Source organism: Eulemur rufifrons, chromosome 7 (genome assembly GCF_041146395.1).
Source record: "Eulemur rufifrons isolate Redbay chromosome 7, OSU_ERuf_1, whole genome shotgun sequence".
Taxonomy (NCBI): domain Eukaryota; kingdom Metazoa; phylum Chordata; class Mammalia; order Primates; family Lemuridae; genus Eulemur; species Eulemur rufifrons.
Genome location: NC_090989.1, coordinates 56,142,930 through 56,161,296, shown reverse-complemented (window position 1 = coordinate 56,161,296; position 18,367 = coordinate 56,142,930). Strand labels below are relative to the sequence as shown.

Sequence of the window (18,367 nt, the reverse complement as noted above, 5' to 3'; positions counted from 1 at the left end):
TTCAGGAGAAAGCTGTTTATCCAGCCTCAGCAAGAGCGAGACCCCACCTCTACTAAAAATAGAAAGAAATTATATGGACAGCTAAAAATATATATAGAAAAAATTAGCCGGGCATGGTGGCACATGCCTGTAGTCCCAGCTACTCAGGAGGCTGAGGCAGGAGGATCCCTTGAGCTCAGGAGTGTGAGGTTGCTGTGAGCTAGGCTGACGCCACGGCACTCACTGTAGCCTGGGCAACAGAGTGAGACTCTGTCTCAAAAAAAAAAAAAAAGAGAAAGTTGTTTAGCTTCCATGACTTTGAGTAGGAATGAGGGTTTCTGTTTGGGTTCATTGTTACTTTTATTCCTCTGTGATCTGAGAAGATGCATGGTATAATTTCTATTTTTTTGAATTTTTTAAGACATGCTTTATGTCCTAGGATATGGTCAATCTTAGAGAATGTCCTGTGAGCTGATGAGAAGAATGTATATTCTGTGGACTTTGGGTAGAATGTCCTGTGGATGTCAGCCATGCCCATTTGTTCTAGGATTCTATTTAAGTCCATTATGTCTTTGTTTATTTTCTGTTTAGAGGATCTGTCCTGTACTGTCAGTGGGGTATTAAAGTCTCCAGCTATTCTAGTATTGTTATCTATCATTTGGTTCAGATCAAGTAGGGTTTGCTTTATGAATCTAGGTGCACCTAGGTTGGGTGCATATATATTGAGTATAGTCATGTCTTCTTGTTGAATTGTGCCTTTAACCAGTATGTAGTAACCATCTTTGTCTTTTATTACTTTTGTTGGTTTGAAAGCTAAGTTATTGGAAATTAAGACTGCCACACCAGCTTTCTTTTGGCTACTGTTTGCTTGAAATATCGATTTCCATCCTTTTATTTTCCATCTAAATGCATCTTTGCAGGTTAGGTGAGTTTCTTGAAGACAGCAGATACTTGGATTCTGTTTTTTTATCCATTGGGCCAGTCTATGTCTCTTGAGCGGGGAATTCAAGCCATTCACATTTATTGAGAAAACTGATAAGTGGGACAGTTTTCTGTTCAGCTTGTTTGGTAGAACTTCATTGCTATGTTTTCTCTCTTGAGCCATTGTGGTATTTGGGATTTGATCTTTAGATCTTGAGTAGTTTTACATTTGTGGGTCTTTCTTGTGCTGATCCGTGTGTAACTCTCTTTTGAGTACTTCTTGGAGGGCTGGTCTTGTCTTGGTGAATTCCCTCAACTTTTGTTTATCTGAGAATGTCTTAATTTCTCCTTCGTATAGAAAACTTAGCTTAGCTGGGTACAAGATTCTAGGCTGGGCATTATTCTGTTCCAGAAGAGTGAAAATGGGGCCCCAACCTCTTCTTGCTTGTAAGGTTTCAGTTGAGAAATCTGGCATAATTCTGATGGGCTTTCCTTTGTTTTTTTGTTGTGTTGTTTTGTTTTTTGTTTTTTTTTTTTTTGAGACAGAGTCTCACTCTGTTGCCCAGGCTAGAGTGAGTGCCGTGGCATCAGCCTAGCTCACAGCAACCTCAAACTCCTGAGCTCAAGTGATCCTCCTGTCTCAGTCTCCCGAGTAGCTGGGACTACAGGCATGCACCACAATGCCCGGCTAATTTTTTCTATATTTTTAGCTGTCCATATAATTTCTTTCTATTTTTAGTAGAGATGGGGTCTCGCTCTTGCTCAGGCTGGTCTCGAACTCCTGAGCTCAAACGATCCACCCACCTTGGCCTCCCAGAGTGCTAGGATTACAGGCGTGAGCCACCGCGCCCGGCCTTTCCTTTGTATGTTACTTGTTTCTTTCTCCTTACAGCTCGAAGAAGGGACTCTTTAGTGGATATTTTGGTCAGCCTGATGACTATGTGGTGTGGTGTTTTCCTATTTGCTATGAATCTCCCAGGGGTCCTTTGAGCTTCTTGAATCTGTATGTCTAGAGTATTAGCAAGGCCTGGAAAATTTTCCTCAATTATGTCTTCAAATAGCTTGTCCAACCCTTGATTATTGTCTTCTTCACCCTCAGGAATGCCAATAACTCTCAAGTTAGGTTTCTTCACATAATCCCACATTTCTTGAAGACTCTGATCATTTCTCTTATTTCTTCAATCTATCTCTGTGACTGACTTATTTAGTTGGAAAGAGTTATCTTCAGTCTCTGAGATTCTTTCCTCTGTTTGATCTACCCTGCTCTTGAGACTTTCCACAGTGTTTTGTAGCTCTCTGAGTGAATTCTTCACTTCTAGGAGTTCAGTTTGGTTTTTCTTCAATATTTCAATTTCTTTAGTGAATTTTTCCTCCAAATCCTGTATTTTTTGTGTGGTTTCTTTGTGCTGGTTATCCATTGTTTCTTGTATATTATTCAGCTTGCTTATAATCCATAATTGGAATTCTTCCTGTAACATGTTGGTATTTTGTGTCTGGTTTGTGTCAAATGGTTGAGAGCTGGTATTTCTCTTTGTGGGTGAGATTTCCGTTTGATTTTGTGCTCCCCGTGTTTTTTCACTGGGCCCTTCCCATCTAGATTTATCATTGGATCTTTTCTTACAGATTTACTCTGGTTAACAGCACTCTTTGTACTCTGTTGTTAGGTTGTGAAGCAGTCTAGGTATGTTGCTTCTTTTATCAAGAGGGGGAGACTGTTGTGTATTTTTTAGATTTTTTTCTATTTCAGTTGGGGGGGCTGCTTCTGGTGGTTCCAACCCTAGAGGATTGGAGTGATCCAAGACCACTTTGGCGAGTTAGGGCACTGTGTTGTGGTCTTTCAGTAGGCAGGCAGGGTCCACACTAGTAGCAGACCGAAATTCTCCTTGTTTGTTTGTTTGTTTATTTCCCTTTGGTTCTTCCTCTATAGGGGTGGTTTCTGTCTCTTTCCGCAGGAAAGATACTAGCTATGGGGAGTGGACAGTGCCCTCGCTTGCTCAGCGCCCCAGCTGCTGCAGCTCCCATGGGCAAAAGTCTGCCCTGGCCCAATGTCCCCAGGGAGCAGGCTCCACACTCTCACGTCTGGAGAAGTACTCAGTGTTTACACAAGGGCGGGGCCCCTATAGAAAGTCCACAGACCAGGAGAGGGAGCCTCCCAGGGAGCCTTTTGGCACCCTATGGCTCCTCTGCGACTTGACTGTGGGCCCCAAGATGGCGATTGCATGCCCGCAGATCGCCGACACTGGGGGTGACTGCTCAGGTTCCGGTAGGTACCAGATCCAGGGGCCTGGCGAATTCCAAAGCCCACCGTGGCTCCCCAGCTAGAAGGCAAAAAGAAGAAAGAAAGAAAGAAAGAAAGAAAGAAAGAAAGAAAGCAAGCAAGCAAGCAGGGCAGGGCAGGGAAAGGCAAAAAATAAAATAAATAAATAAAAATAAAGTAAAATAAAAAAAAAATAAAATTAAAAATCAAATCTGTAATTCAGCGATCCATTGTTTTTTACACCTTAGCTCAGCTCCACCCCTCCACACCGAGCGCGGCCCAGGCTGAGATTCCCCCAGGGTCCAAGCTGTTTTCCTGGTAGTGTCTCTTGCCCACCGTGTTTATGTATATCCCGCGCTCTTGGCGTGGGTTCAGAGAATAGCGGAGGGTGCCGCACAGAGAGCTGCTTGACACCTTGTGGCTCCCGAGCGGTTTCGCTTTGGATTTCAAGATGGCGCCCGTGCGCCCACAGAGCTCCGGGGCTGGAGGGGATTAACGTTTCACGTTCAGCAGACACTGGAGCCAGGGGTCTGGCGGGCATAGATGCTCACCGGGGGCCACCGGCTGGAAAACTGCCATAAAAAGGAGCAAGGAGATACAAAGAAATCCATTGTTCGGGGACCCTTTGCAGTTTTCCACCTTGGCGCAGATCCGTCCCTCCTCGCTAAGCGCGGTCTCAGCTGATACCCCCCCAGGGTCTAAGCTATTTTCCCGAAAAAGTCTCCTGTCTGCAAAGCCCCACGTCTCCCTCGGTGATTCTGCACCGGCTTGAGGCAGGTCTCTAAATAAGTGGGTGTGGAGGTCAGTGGGGAGAACAAGCTGCTTTCCTAGGAGGCTGCCCCCGCCCCACTCGATGGTGGGGCAGGTGCAGCCTTTCCGCACTCCGCTGTCTATTGTCCGTCCCTCACTCTCCAGAATTTTGCAATCTTATTTCCCGTTCACCTCAGACTTTTCTCGCTCTGTTTGTTTCACGTTGATTCTCCGTGGATTCACACCGCTGTTCTTGTGGGGGAGCGGTCCTCTAGCATTGTGGTAGGTCCGAATCCATGCCTTCCTCTCTGGGAGCACGAATCCAGGCAGTCACCACCACTCTGCCATCACCCTCCTCCATGAAGTCCTTTTAATTTCTGTTTAGACACATTAGCATGTCATGATTATGCATGTAATTATAGCCTTTATGAATTCTTTCTTCCAAACCAGAAATATATGTATCTTCTTAAGTGACATTAGGAAAGAAGTTACTTTTTCCTTCACTTGCCTCAGAGCTGCCATTTAAAGATTTAGGTCTTGGCAATGAGTTGAAATCAAAATAGAGTCTTACAGATCTGTTAGAGCTACTGTGAGGTCCAATGTCCAAACACACCAACAGCCTATTCTCTGAGTCATGCCAGCTCACGCTCCCAATGCAGGACACATTCTGCAAGTGGAACAGACACACCCCCACAGTATAATGTTCATGTGTGAGGAGGTGAAAGGAGTTTCATACCAGATGGTGGGCTGCAAAAGGACACAGCAAGCATGGCAATGAGGTCAGGCATGAGAGATCTTCTATTGAAGATGGTTACCAAGCCAGATAAGAGGTCATGATCAGGGAAAAGCCTGAATGTAAAATCTAAGTGGATGAAATTTTCATAGGCATCAGGAATCCCAGATGAGACAGGCTTCTCATAGATGTTTGAGTCATCTAGACACACTAGCAGGGTGAGTGGACAATGACCCAGGATGAGTGAGAGAACTTAATCATAAGCCATATGTAAGCACACAGTTTGTAGCTAAAAATCCTAATTCAAACAGAATTTGAAAGTGCGTCGTGCACTGCAGAACTAGACACCCCAGCAGCCTCCCAGTGCCCAGTGCAGGTAGACCAGTATGACTGTTAATCCTAGGACTGGGGCTGTCTATCCCTCTCCATGGTCTTAGACACAATTATGAGTGTTGCCAAGATAATGGCAGGAAGAACTCTGGCACTGCTAGGGAATAATGACTGACTGCAATTGCCCCTTCAGGAAAAGATATATTTTCCTGTGTTGAGGGTGATACTCCATGAGTTTAGAACAGAAATATTAGCTTATTATCTACATGAAACATTTAAAACATTGTTCTTATTTCACCTAAAAATATTTTATTATTTTCAGGCTACTTAGAGTGTGATCACCCAGAAATTGCTATCACTATGAAAACAAAAGAGGAGGTTAATGTCATGCTCAACATGGCTAAAGAAATTATTAAGGCTTTCAGGTTAAAAGGAATTATTCATCAAGTTGAAGGTACTGAAATTGAAAAGGTAAGGTAGAATATTTTCAAAGCAAATATATTTACTTGATATACTGTCATTCATGATCTTCAAGCCTACTTTTGACTCTTTCTATTTTGGCCATTCCTGAGATATGAAAATCTCACTTAAAACAATTACCTAAAGCCAAGCACCCATCATAGACAGTTTCATTCCTGCAGTCCCAAGGGTCAACTTCTCTTTCCATTTTCGCTACAGTGAGGGTCCACCCCTTTCTCTGCTTTGCTCTCAAACCAAGAATTTGATGAATCTATTCTTTATCCTAGTTACAGTGGGAATTACACTATGTTCCTGGGAATTATCTGTGATACTGAAATAATGTTTTCTATATAAACCATAACTTGTGAGAATATGCAATTACAAGGTTAGGATTGACTACATTTCCTTTTTCTAAGTTACATAAATGGTACTGTGACATATAAAAATATAGAAATAGTCCTAACCTATTCTGGAAGTACTAATACCAACTTGACACCAAAGTTGGAAATAGTATTAAAAATAATAAAACTGTTATACTTGTGAATACATATATAAAACTTCTTAGCATAATAGTAGTGAACTGAATCTGGTAGCATATTAAATGTATAATATATTTTGTACAAGTAGGTTTTATCTCCCAAAATAGCTAGGTGACTCGTATTCAGAGATGAAAAAAACCACTTGATAAAATTCAACCCTCATTCAGAATGTTCAAACAATCTTGGAAAGCTAATAAGAGAAGGAACATCCTTAACTTGCTAAAGAATATCTATTAAAAGTGAGCAGCCAACATTGTCTTAGACAGCAAAACATTAAATAGCATTCCTATTAAAGTCAGAAACAGAATGACGAGTGCCATTCCAAGTATTGAATGCTGTGCTGGAGGTCTTAGCCAGTCAAGAAAAAAAGAAAGGAAATTCAAAGATTGAAATTTTAGAAAGAGGAGAAAACTTCTATTATTTGTTTATTTAATTAAATTATTTAATTAAATTTAATTAAAAATCCTAGGGAATTAACCTAAAAGCAGTAGGATTAATAAGAGAATTCAATAAGGTATCAAGAAATAAAATCAATGTACCAAATTTTTCGCCAATTAAAAAAATGTAGAAAAATGTTCTATTCATAATTGCAGTTAAAAATTCTAAATTCTTAAGTATGAACCTAACATGAGCTAGGTAACATCCATGTGGCAAAAACTGAAAAACTCTACTTAATACATGTTCTGCAGGAGTTGACAAGCATTTTCTATAAAAGGTAACAAAGTAAATATTTTGTATTATGTGGGCCAAATGGTCCCTGCAACAACTACTAAATTCCACAATTGTAGCACCAAAAGAACTTTAGACAACATATAAATAAATACACATGGCTGTATTAAAAAAAAATTGTTTACAAAAGCAGGCATCAAGCAGGTGTTGGCCCCACAGGTAATAGTTGCAACCCATGCCACAGAGAATCAATATTTTAAGATGTGAATCATACATAAAATAATCAGTTAATTTAAGACACCTTAATCAAAATTCACACTATTTTTAGAGAAGCTTAAAAAGTAGATTTTACTTGTACAACTTATTGCTCAGAAATTACTTTTAAAAAAATCCTGTGACAGTCAAGAGGATTCTGGGAAGATGGTGGAGTAGGAAGTTTCAGAAATCTGTTTCCTGACCTACACAGCAATTGCACTAGTAGAATCTGTCTGATGTCACTATTTTGAAACTCTGGAGTTTATTGAAGGTGTGCAATTTCCAGATGAAGGCTTGGATGATAAATTGTGGCTAATTTCTATCAATTTTGTCTGTTAGCACCCCTCAGCACATGGCAGGCAGTTGTGCACATTTCCAACTTACACACAACTTGCAGGAGCCAGGTTGGGCAAAAAGGACCCTGTCCTCTAAAAATCAGGGATCTGTGCTCTGATCACTGATTGCTGTTTCTGATCAGAGAAATAGACAAAGAAATGGCAGCCATTGTCATTGCACCTTCCTGTATTGTTATAACCCCTCTCCCTCTGGCTGAAGTGACTTTCAACAGATTTAAAGGGCTGGCATCTTTTTTTTTTTTTTTTTTACCTCTTTATTATTCTCCTTTTCCCCTCTTGGGTGCCAGACATTAAAGACTGGGACATTTAAAAACAACCACATACACAGGGGAAATAAGAAAGTTGCTATGTGTGCGCAGGGGAAGTCACAGGCTAAGAAAAAAAAACAGAAAATACCTTAAGTTTAGACCTCAGGCTGATCCTCAGCACAGAGACAGCCTACAAATTTTTTTTAAATGCAAACACTGGGGGAAATGGGGAGAATCTGATTTCTAGAATTACATTATTCAATTCAAATCCAGTTCAACAATAAAATGACAAAGCATACAGAGAAATAAGAAAGTATTGTTCATTAAAAGGAAAAAGAACAAATTTTCCCTACCAAAAAAAAAAAAAAAAAGGGACCGGATCATAGATCTACTAGACAAAGACTTTAAAACAATTGTCTTAAAGATACTAAAAGAACTAAAGGAAGACATGGAGAAAGTCAAGTAGACAATGTGTGAACAAATGGAAATATCAATAAAGAGATAGAAAATCTAATAAAAACACAAAGAAATTCTAGAGCTAAAAAGTAAAATGTAATAACTGAAATTTTAAAATTTACTAGAGGAATTCAAAGGCAGATTTGAGTAGACAAAAGAAAGAATCAGTGAACTTGAAGATAGAATGATGGATATTATCATGTGTGAGGAACAGAAAGAAAAAAAAGATTAAAGAAAAGTGAACAGAGCCTAAGGGATCTGTGGGACACCTCAAGTAAACCAACATACAATGTGTAGGAGTCCCAGAAAGAGAAGAGAGAGAGGAAAACATAGAGAGAATATTTGAAAACTTCCTAAAATTGATAAAAGACATACATGTAAACATCCAGGAATCTCAACAAACTCCAAGAAGGATGCACTCTAAGAGACCCATACCTAGACAAATTATAATCAACTGTCAAAAGACAAAGAGAGAATTTTTGGCAGAAAGAGAGAAGCAACAAATCACATACAAGAAATTTTTATTAAGATTATTAGCAGATTTCTTATCAGAAACTTTGGAGGTCAGAAGCCAGTGGGCTGATATATTCAAAGTGCTAAAAGAAAAAAATATCAAACAAGAATCTTATTCCAGCAAAACTATCTTTCAAAAGTAAAGGAGAAATTAAAACATTTACAGATAAACAAAAGCTGAGGAAGTTTTTTACCACTAGACATGCCCTGAAAGAAATGTTAAAGGGAGTTCTGCAGGTTAAATGAAAGAACACTATACAGTACCTCAAAACGTTATGAAGAAATAAAGATATCAGTAATGATAAATACATGGGCAATTATAAAAGTTTGTATTAGTGTAACAATTGTGTGCAACTCTACTTTTTATTTTCTAAATGATTTAAGGAACTAATGTATTTTTTTTAAAAAAAACAATTATTAATTAAAACTAATATTATCTTAACTTTGGTTTGTAGCTCCACATTTTCTTTTCTACATCATTTAAGAGACTAATGCATTAAAAATATGTTAGTTTATGTTTTTGGACATAAAATGTATAGAGGTGTAATTTTGTGATGTTAACAGCTGAAAGAGGTGGGGATGGATCTGTTAAAGGAGTATAGTTTTGTGTTTATGGAAATTAAGTTTGTATAAATTCAAATTATAGTGTTATAAGTCTAGGATTTTAACTATAATCCCCACATTATCTACAAAAATGTATGTAAAATATATACACAAAAATAAATGAGAAAAGAACTTATATGTTTTACCATTAAAACTAAACACAAAAGATGATAGTAATGTAGGACAAAAAATATATAGGCATTTAGAAATGACATATAGGAAACATATAGCAAAATGACAAACATAAGTCCCTCCTTATTAGTAATTACTTTAAATGTAAATGGATCAAATTCTCTAATCAAAAGACAGAGATTGGCAGAACAGGTTAAAAAAACATGATCCAACTGTATGTTTTTTCTTTGGGAAACTGAATATCCATGTGCAAAAGAATAAAGTTGGACCCTTACCTAACACCATATATGAAAATGAACTCAAAATGGATCCATGACGTATACGTATATGTAAGACCTAAAACTGTAAAATTCTTAGAAGAAAATATAGGGCTAAAACTTTACAACATTGAATTTGGTGATGATTTCTTGGATATAATGCTTAAGACATAGGCAAAAACAACAAAAAATTAGACAAAGTACACTTCATGAAAATAAAAAATTATATGCATCAAAAGACATTATTACTGAGTAAAGTAGTTACAGATATATATAAAACTATTAATATTGGTCCCATCTGGAGAAAGAAATGGAAGGAAAGAAGGAGAATGATAAGAGCCTTAGCTATTTATTTTATTAATATTTTTTATCATGCTTGAAACTTTTACTTGGAAATGTTCTCATATATCACTTATATAATTAGTAAAATAATTCAACAAAAAATATTTTGATTAATAATATGGTTTCCCAAGCCCCCCAATTGCCACAATTTTCCAGAGGCATCCAGAATAACAGTCTGGACATGGTATAGCTTATCCTTGTGTAGGTTACTCCATGACCACACAGTTCCTGTGTCTCATGTACAAATAAACAAACTCATCATGTTCAAGGAAGGGCATTTTTAATATAATACTTATTTTATAGTTTAATGGCCCACTGTATAATTTAATTTAACCATGGTGAGAAGTCCTGTGGAAACGGGCATCTTCACTTAAGAAGAAACATAAAACACTACAGGAAAACCTACAAAGGACCATGGTAAAATAACACAGAGGAAAATAATGAGCACATAAAAAATAATAACAGTAAATACTTACTCACTTTACCTTCACAGCAACCCTATTATTTGGATACTATTCTTGCCCCATTTTATAAGAGAGGAAACTGAGTCAGAGAAAGATTAAATAACTTACCCCAAAGTCAGAGAGCTAGTAAGTATGGAGGCAGTATTCTAATCTAGGCATTCTAGTTCTAGAACCCATGCTCTGAAATGTAACACCGTAAAAATTCAAAAATAGAAAGAGATATGTGTAGAAGAACTTTGAACTTAGAAAACCAAGACCAATATATCTGATTATGAAGAAGGTTTACCTTGCAGGAAATAGAAATAATGAACAGAAGCAATGCTGCTTACTTAGAATGCCTTACATAACAGTGCGAGGTTAACGTTAACACTTTTCCCATAGGAATAATCAATTGACCCAGCATCATTTATGGAAAAGACCATTCTACTCCATTGCACTGTACTGGAGACTTTGTCATAAATTAAGTGACTGTGTAGATGTGGATAAGTTTCTGGATTCTTTTTTCTTCTATTGTTTAATTTTTTTTATCAATGAACCAAATCACAGTATCTTGATTACTGAAACTTAGTAAATCTTCATATTTGACTGTGTGTCTCTTTCAGCTTTGCTCTCTTCTTCAAGATTATTTTGACTAGCTTTTGCATTTTGTATTTTTAAATAAATTTTAAAGTCAGCTTGGAAATTTCCACTAAATAGACTACTGAAATTCCCATTGGGATTCTATTAAGCTTATGTATCAATTTGGGTAGAATTGACATCTTTGTAATATTGACTCAATCTATTTACATGATATCTCTCCATTCAATTATGTTTCAATTTTTTCTCATAATTTTGGGGGTTTTCTTGTGTAGAGTTCTATTTCATTCTGAACCCTTATCTTATATCATACACAAAAAATCAATTCCAGATAAATTATAGACATAACTGTAAAAGGTAAAACAATAAGTTTCTAGAATGTGACATAAGAGAATTTTCATGATTTTGGCATAGGCAAATATTTCTTAAACAAGGCACAAAATTGGATTTCAATAATTTTAAAATTGAGAATTGTTCTTTATTAAAAAGTTAAGAGAATTAAAAGACAATGCACTAAAAGAGGATATTTGCAAGATAAATATTTCCAATAAGGGACTCATATTCAGAATATACAAAGAAATCCCTTACAAATCAATAAAAACAGACAGAAAGTCCATGTTTTTCAAGGGCAAAAGATTTGAAAATGTACTTTTCAGCAGAAGGTATTTAAATGGCCAATAAGCATAAAGGAAGCATTAAGCAATGCTTAATATCATTGTCATAAGCCTGATGCAAATTAAAACCAAAATGAAATACAAGTACACAATCACCAGAGTACCTAAATTTTTTAAAAAACTGACAATATCAAGTGTAGGCAACAATGTGGAACAACTGGAACATTAGAGTAAGAGTGTAAATTGATACAACCACTTTGGAATGTTGTTTGGCAGTATCTACAAAAGTTCAACAAATGCACATCTTGTGACCCAGCAATTAGATTAGATAACCATAAACTCAACAGAAATGTGTATATATATAAACAAATATTCATAGCAGCATTACTCATAAAAGCCCCAAATTGAAGCAACCCATATGTCAATCAGCAGTAGAGAAATAAAGCAGTGGTATATCCATACAACATAATACTATACAATGAAAATAAAATGAATGAATTTTTGCCACATGTAACACCATAGATGAATCTCAAAAACATAATGTTGAGCAAAGGAACTCAGATACAAGCAAGTATATTTCATTAGATATATTTAGTATATTTAGATAAAGCTAAAAACCAGAAAAAGGTTAACTATGATAGTAGAAGAATATGGTTATCTTTGGGTAGAAGTAGTGATTAGAAGAGAACATAAGGGAGGACTCTAGGGTAGCAAATATTTTATTTCTTAATCTGGGTGCTGATATTTTCACTTTGTAAGTAATCTTTGAGTGAACATTCATGATTTGTACACTTTTTTTCGCGTTGGCTATACTTCAGTAAAAAGGTTTACTTTTAATTGTTTAATCTATGACTTCAGAATAATCATCATACAAAGAGATAAAAAAATCCTTAAGAGGAAAGAGGTTGGAGGTTTTCATGGAAGAACAAAAATCTCAGAAGATCAAGAATAGGAAGTAGTAGAAAGACACAATTTTTTAAAACATTCTGTAAACAGCAGTCTGGTTCATCTCTTTTCTTAAATTTTTGGTTTCAGTTAATCATGACCAAAAAAAGACAAATGCTTGAGTTGCAATCTGTTATCAAGCCTCTTACTGTTGAAGAAGTTCTGTATCATGTTCCATGGCTAGATAAAGAGGAAGACCATATAAAACTCATTCAGGTGGTATTTTTATTTTCTAATACTATCTTTAATGTACCAACTAATAATCATTTTAAAAATAAAGATTTAACTGTGATACTTTCTAGTTTAAAATTCTCTAAATGTTCCTTATTGCCTATAGGATAAAATCAACCCCCCTTTGAGCGATATACAAAATCCTTCCACTACCTGAATCCTGCCTCCCTCTCTATTTTTATTGGTTTCCCATTTATTTGCCATGTAATCCTATTTATACTGAACTATTTATGGTGTCCCACACACTTTACATTGTTTTATAATTCCATTCATCTGTGGGTGCTATTTACTTTTCTTGAAATGCCCTTTCTTTTAATCTTTCTTTTTTTCAAACTTTTCCTGCTTATTGCTCCTCTGGAAACATCTCCACCACAGGTACCCAGAGAAGTAGACTTTGTAGTCAAATGCCACACCAGAAGAAAACCATCCTGTGGTCCATCCTAAGTTTGGAGGATCAATGTTGCCACCACTGTATCCAGTATATACCTTTACCATTGCTTTGGGGACATTATATTACAATTATATTTACATCTCCCTCTCCTACTGTATTTTTAATTTTTTTTTATTTATTTCATCTTATTATGGGGGATACAGAATTTGAGGTTACATACCTTGCCCATGTACCGCCTGTCTCCCCAAGTCAAAGCTCCAGGTGTGTCCGTTCCCCAGACAGTGCGCATTGCACCCATCATGTAGGTATATATCCCTCCCCTCCCCAACCCCCCCTTCCCGAGTCAGCACCTTCAAGTGTGACCATTCCCCAAAAGGTGCGCAATGCACTCATTATGTAGGCATACAAAGCTCATCCATCTTTAATACTCAGTCCCTAACACTTTGCATAATGCATAGTGGGTGCTCAATAAGTGTGAAATTAACAAATAAATGGATCTAACTTGTTCTAATAATATTCTTTTTCTATATGTATTTGGTACCAAAAGACAAAATATATTTTTTCAACTGCTTAAAATATTTTGAATAAATGAATTTTTTATTTCCTTCATCAACTGTTTAGAGCATGAGTATATACAACATATGTGTGCCATTAGCCTACATCTGTTCCCATTACTTTTCATCCAGATGAAATATTTTCATCCTCTCATTACATTCTTATTTCTAGACTGTTTCTTTTATAACCCATATATAAACACTGTATCTAAAATTATGTATAATATATCCATGAATATCCATCTTTCTCTCTTTGCTATTCATAATTCCTATTTTCTCTTATAAATTTATTACTAACATGATATCTCAGATCTTATTGAATGATATTTACTTTAAAAATATAAAACTTTTTATTAAAATGTGAACTTTAACACTCCCACCACTGTTAAAATATTGTTTACAGCTTCTGTATTTGGTGGTATTTTTTAGGAAAGAGCCAAAGTTATAACATTTGATTGTGGAAATGATATATTTGAAGAAGGTGATGAGTCCAGAGGAATTTATATAGTTATTTCAGGCATGATAAAGGTAAGGCAGAGCTATTAATAAACACACTTACGAGCAATAGCTTTAAAAGAAACTTTATAAAATTGAAAATTCATAGATTTTCATGTTAAGAACTGCATAGTTCCTTTTGGGGGGATAGCAGCTACCATCTAAATGACAATTTCCATGTTCAGACATAATGGATAACATGACCCATCACCTTTTAAGCCATACGTTCTCATAGATAACAAGAAACCATTAAAAGAATCATCTTTTAAGATGGAAAATTATAAATTGTTATTTATCTTATGTTTATTTGAGTTGGATATTTTGCCATCCTAAGATGGGTATAGGTTGGCTGAGTATGAGGAATCAGAAAGATCAGAGTATTTAAGAATGCTTTATGTCTGAGTAATTTCTAATTTAATATTAATAAAGTTACTTGAAAAGGAGTGAGTAATAAGTATTCTCAGAATGATATGTATAAATTAGAACTGTTTAAACCAAAGTCTGAAGACTCATAAATTAGATAGTTTTGGTAATACAAGTTAACTGGCATATGTATTTTTCTCTTTCTTTGTTCTTGAACAGCTTAAACAATCAAAGCCAGGTTTTGGGATTGACCAAATATTGGAGTCGGAGGAGAAAGATCAACCAATAATTTATACAGACTATGTACTCAGTGGGGAAATAATAGGAGAGCTAAACTGCTTAACTAATGAACCTATGAAATGTTCTGCCACGTGCAAAACTGTGGTGGAGGTCAGATAACATCACCTGTAACTTACTGTTTTATCTTGTTAAATATCTAATATCAAATTTAAGGTTATTTTAGTATTTCATATAAATTTACACTCTAGTTGACAATTTATTTTATAAAAATAGGAATGGGAAAAGAACAAAACTTGTTATGGAATTATACTCCCTTAGTATAATGTCCTGGCAAAATGAGTCATGAAAGTGAACCTACCATAAAGAAAGAAGGATTTAACCATAAAAACTGATTACATGAGCTCTTTCATGGGGAAACTGGATAATATATGTTAATTATCAACATTATAATTTGAAGGATAAGGAAGATAAAAATGTCAGGGCTAGAATCTTTTAATAGAAAGTTGAGCAACATGGATTGAAGTTTCCCTAGACATGATTGAGGGCAAAAATCCTCAAAGTTCCAGGGGTTCCCAGTGGCCTATTTTTAACTAAAAAAGAATAATGGCTGCAAACAATTGAACTCCATAAATATATAAAAAAATCCATAAGTTGATAATGATATCAAATTTTATTTCCAATGAGGTAGCGAGGATATCATCTTATTATTCTGAAAATAGATTTTTTAAGAGAAAAGATTAAACATTTGTCCTGCCTTTCCTCTATGAACTCTTTCAAAGTAATCAAAAAAAAATTATGAGGAAATATTCTTCTGTATTCCAGCTAACAAATGCATAATGAGAGAATTGGAAAATCACCATTTTGCCATCTCTAATAAAGTAATGGATCTAGGCAACAACCATCAACTGAGGCTAAAACCAGTAAGTGGAATGTTAATGGGGAACTTTATAATGAAGAGAATACCACCTAAGGACACTGGTCAACCTCAGCATCACTAAAAGTGGTACAACCAGGCACAAAGTTTACCTCATGATATTATGGAGCCAGAGTACTAGCACCACCCAAGAAGTCTTCTCACACAAGAAAAAAGAAAACTTGAAGCTCTTCAAGCCCCCAGATTGAATCAGTTTATAGAAAATACAGTGAGAAGGGAAGAAAATTAATTGACACCATGAAAAAATAATTTGCTAAATTTAGAATGTGGGTTATTCTACAGGACAAATAATGTAATTTCTTCAATAAATCAATGCCATAAAAAGTGTGTGGAAGGAGAAGGGAAGCAAACAAAGGAAAATTATTAAAAGTGGACTTAAAAGATATAGTAACCAAATACAGTTGTTCTAACTTGAACAAACCAGTTATAAAGAGATCTATTTGAGACAATTTAGGAAATTTTAATATGTACAGAATATTAGATGACATTTTAATTTCTATTAGATAATTACATTATACCTTTTAAATGTCACTACCATTCAGTGATATATATTAAAATATTTAAAAGTGAAATTATATGATACCTGATATTTGCATAAAAGCACTCTAGCTTTCTGCTTCAGGTTATGATGAAGTTACTGGTAGCAGACTAGTACACTCACCACAAACAACCACAAAACTTGACAAAATACATAAGGCAAATGTTTTCAGCCATTGAAAATGGCAGTGTAGGTCTGAGTACCTTGAGAGAAGAGAAACTCACAAGGTAAGTCCTACATCCACTCTCTACCTAAAACTATTTCCCTACCTAAAACTGTGATGCAACAAGTAAGAACCCAAGCAGAAGATCTTTATCCTGCTGTGCTGAGGAATGGAACATCAAAAGTTGTGGAAGCTAAAGCAGCTAGCACCTGCAGAGCCGGGAGTAGGAGAAAGAGTTGCACAGAGGGAGACCCACGGAGTCTGTGTGGTGGCTCCACAAGACCTTGGTTGAAGCCTGGGCTGCACATGCACAGAATCAGACAAAAGTAGATTGACCAGATTGTTAAGAATGGAAGAGAGATACTAGGGTTCACGAAGTGCCAGGGATTGTTGACTTTTAAATCTCAGTCTTGTCAGAAAGAAGAAATCTTTGAAAACTACAGGCATCTAGCTGAGAGGCCAGAAAGAACAGATCTTAAGAGTAAAGATCATGAACTAGAGTAAGGCTTGCTCTCAATCCACCCTAACAAAGCCCTGACAGAATCCATGACAGAGACATATCTTGAGATTAAGTACCACCAATTTACACTACCTTGGAAAATACCTAAAGTTTTCTACTGATTAACACAAGCAAATGGTAAAACCCAGCCTACACAAGCTCAAGGTGATCAGACAGTAAATGAACTACCTACTATAACAAAAATCAACAACTTTCAGAGGAAGATAAAAAAAAGATCTGAACTCTCTATATATCACCAGTAATCACAAATTACTAAACAAGCAAAGAAACATGAAATTGTGACCTAAAGTATAGAGAAGGGGGGAGGGACATTTAATAGAAATCAACATGGAGATTTCCCAGAATATGCACTGGGCAAAGACTTTAAAGCAGTAGTTAAAAAAATTGATTCAAAGAACTAAAGTGAAATATATTCAAATAATTAAAGGAAATATGTTCCTAAAGATTAAAAAGATAGGAAATATAAGCATAATACAGAAATATAGAAAAGAGTCAAATGGAAATTTTGGAAGTAAAAAGAGCAGATTGGAGATGGCAGTAAAAAGGAGTCTGAACTGGAACACAGATTATAGAAATAATTTAGTCTGAACAACAAACATTATTATTAAAAATATACAGAGACTCTAGAGATCTGTGGTGTAATATAAACGGTGCAATATGTGTATAATGGAAGTTGCAGAAGGAGAATGAGAATGGGGCAGGAGAAATATTTTTTAAATAATGACCAAAATTTTCCCACATTGATGAAAAACCTTGACTTAAAGTTTCAAGAAACTGAGTGAATTTCAAACAGGATAAACAGAAATGCACAAACACACACACACATGGACACACACACATGCCTAATTGCTAAAAAATGAAAAGAAAGAAAAAGTCAGAAAGTAGCCAGAGCAAAAGACAACATGGTAGGGAACAACAAAAAAAGAATTATCATATTATTGACTTCTTATCAGAAACAATGAAGTCCAGAAAGCAATAGAACAGTATCTTAAATTGTAGAAAGGAAGGAAAAAAAAAACAACCCACACATTTCTATAAATAAAAGCTAAAGGAATTCCTTCCTATCAGATCTGTACTATAATAAATGCTAAACAATATTCTTCAGACTGAAGATAAACACTACCAGACAGAAAATCAGATCTATAAGTAAGGAGAGAGAATACCAGAAATAGTTAAATAGGTAAGTGAATATAAACAATTAAGTTTTTTTCCTTCTTACAATTTTCTTAAAATGCAACTAACCCAAAAATAATAACATTATAAAAGGGGTTTATAACACATGTAAAGTAAAAGATATGATAATAACACAAAGAACTAAACTATGTAAATGAAATAATTCTCTTGTAAAGCTATTATATTTGAGATGTGAGAAAGGGGAACCATGAAGTGTCAGATATAAAGTTAGGAGTGGGATGTATAAAGAATCATGTGTGAAATGTGAGGTGGTACCAGGGTGTGGATTGTTAACACTAGGAAAGATACAGCTTAGAAACCAATAGAGGAAGTTATGGAATATAAAAATATCTGATTAACTGAAAAG

General features: G+C 35.6%; 1 protein-coding gene across 1 annotated transcript in view; it reads left to right on the top strand.

Moving 5' to 3' along the window:
* Positions 1-18,367, top strand: part of SLC9C1 (solute carrier family 9 member C1) — a 92,505-nt gene that overhangs the window by 68,112 nt on the left and 6,026 nt on the right. The window contains exons 19-22 of the mRNA XM_069471968.1: positions 5,293-5,441; positions 12,489-12,614; positions 14,004-14,102; positions 14,652-14,822. Of these exons, the coding sequence (XP_069328069.1) occupies positions 5,293-5,441; positions 12,489-12,614; positions 14,004-14,102; positions 14,652-14,822 (545 nt within the window). The remainder of the gene's footprint in view (positions 1-5,292; positions 5,442-12,488; positions 12,615-14,003; positions 14,103-14,651; positions 14,823-18,367) is intronic.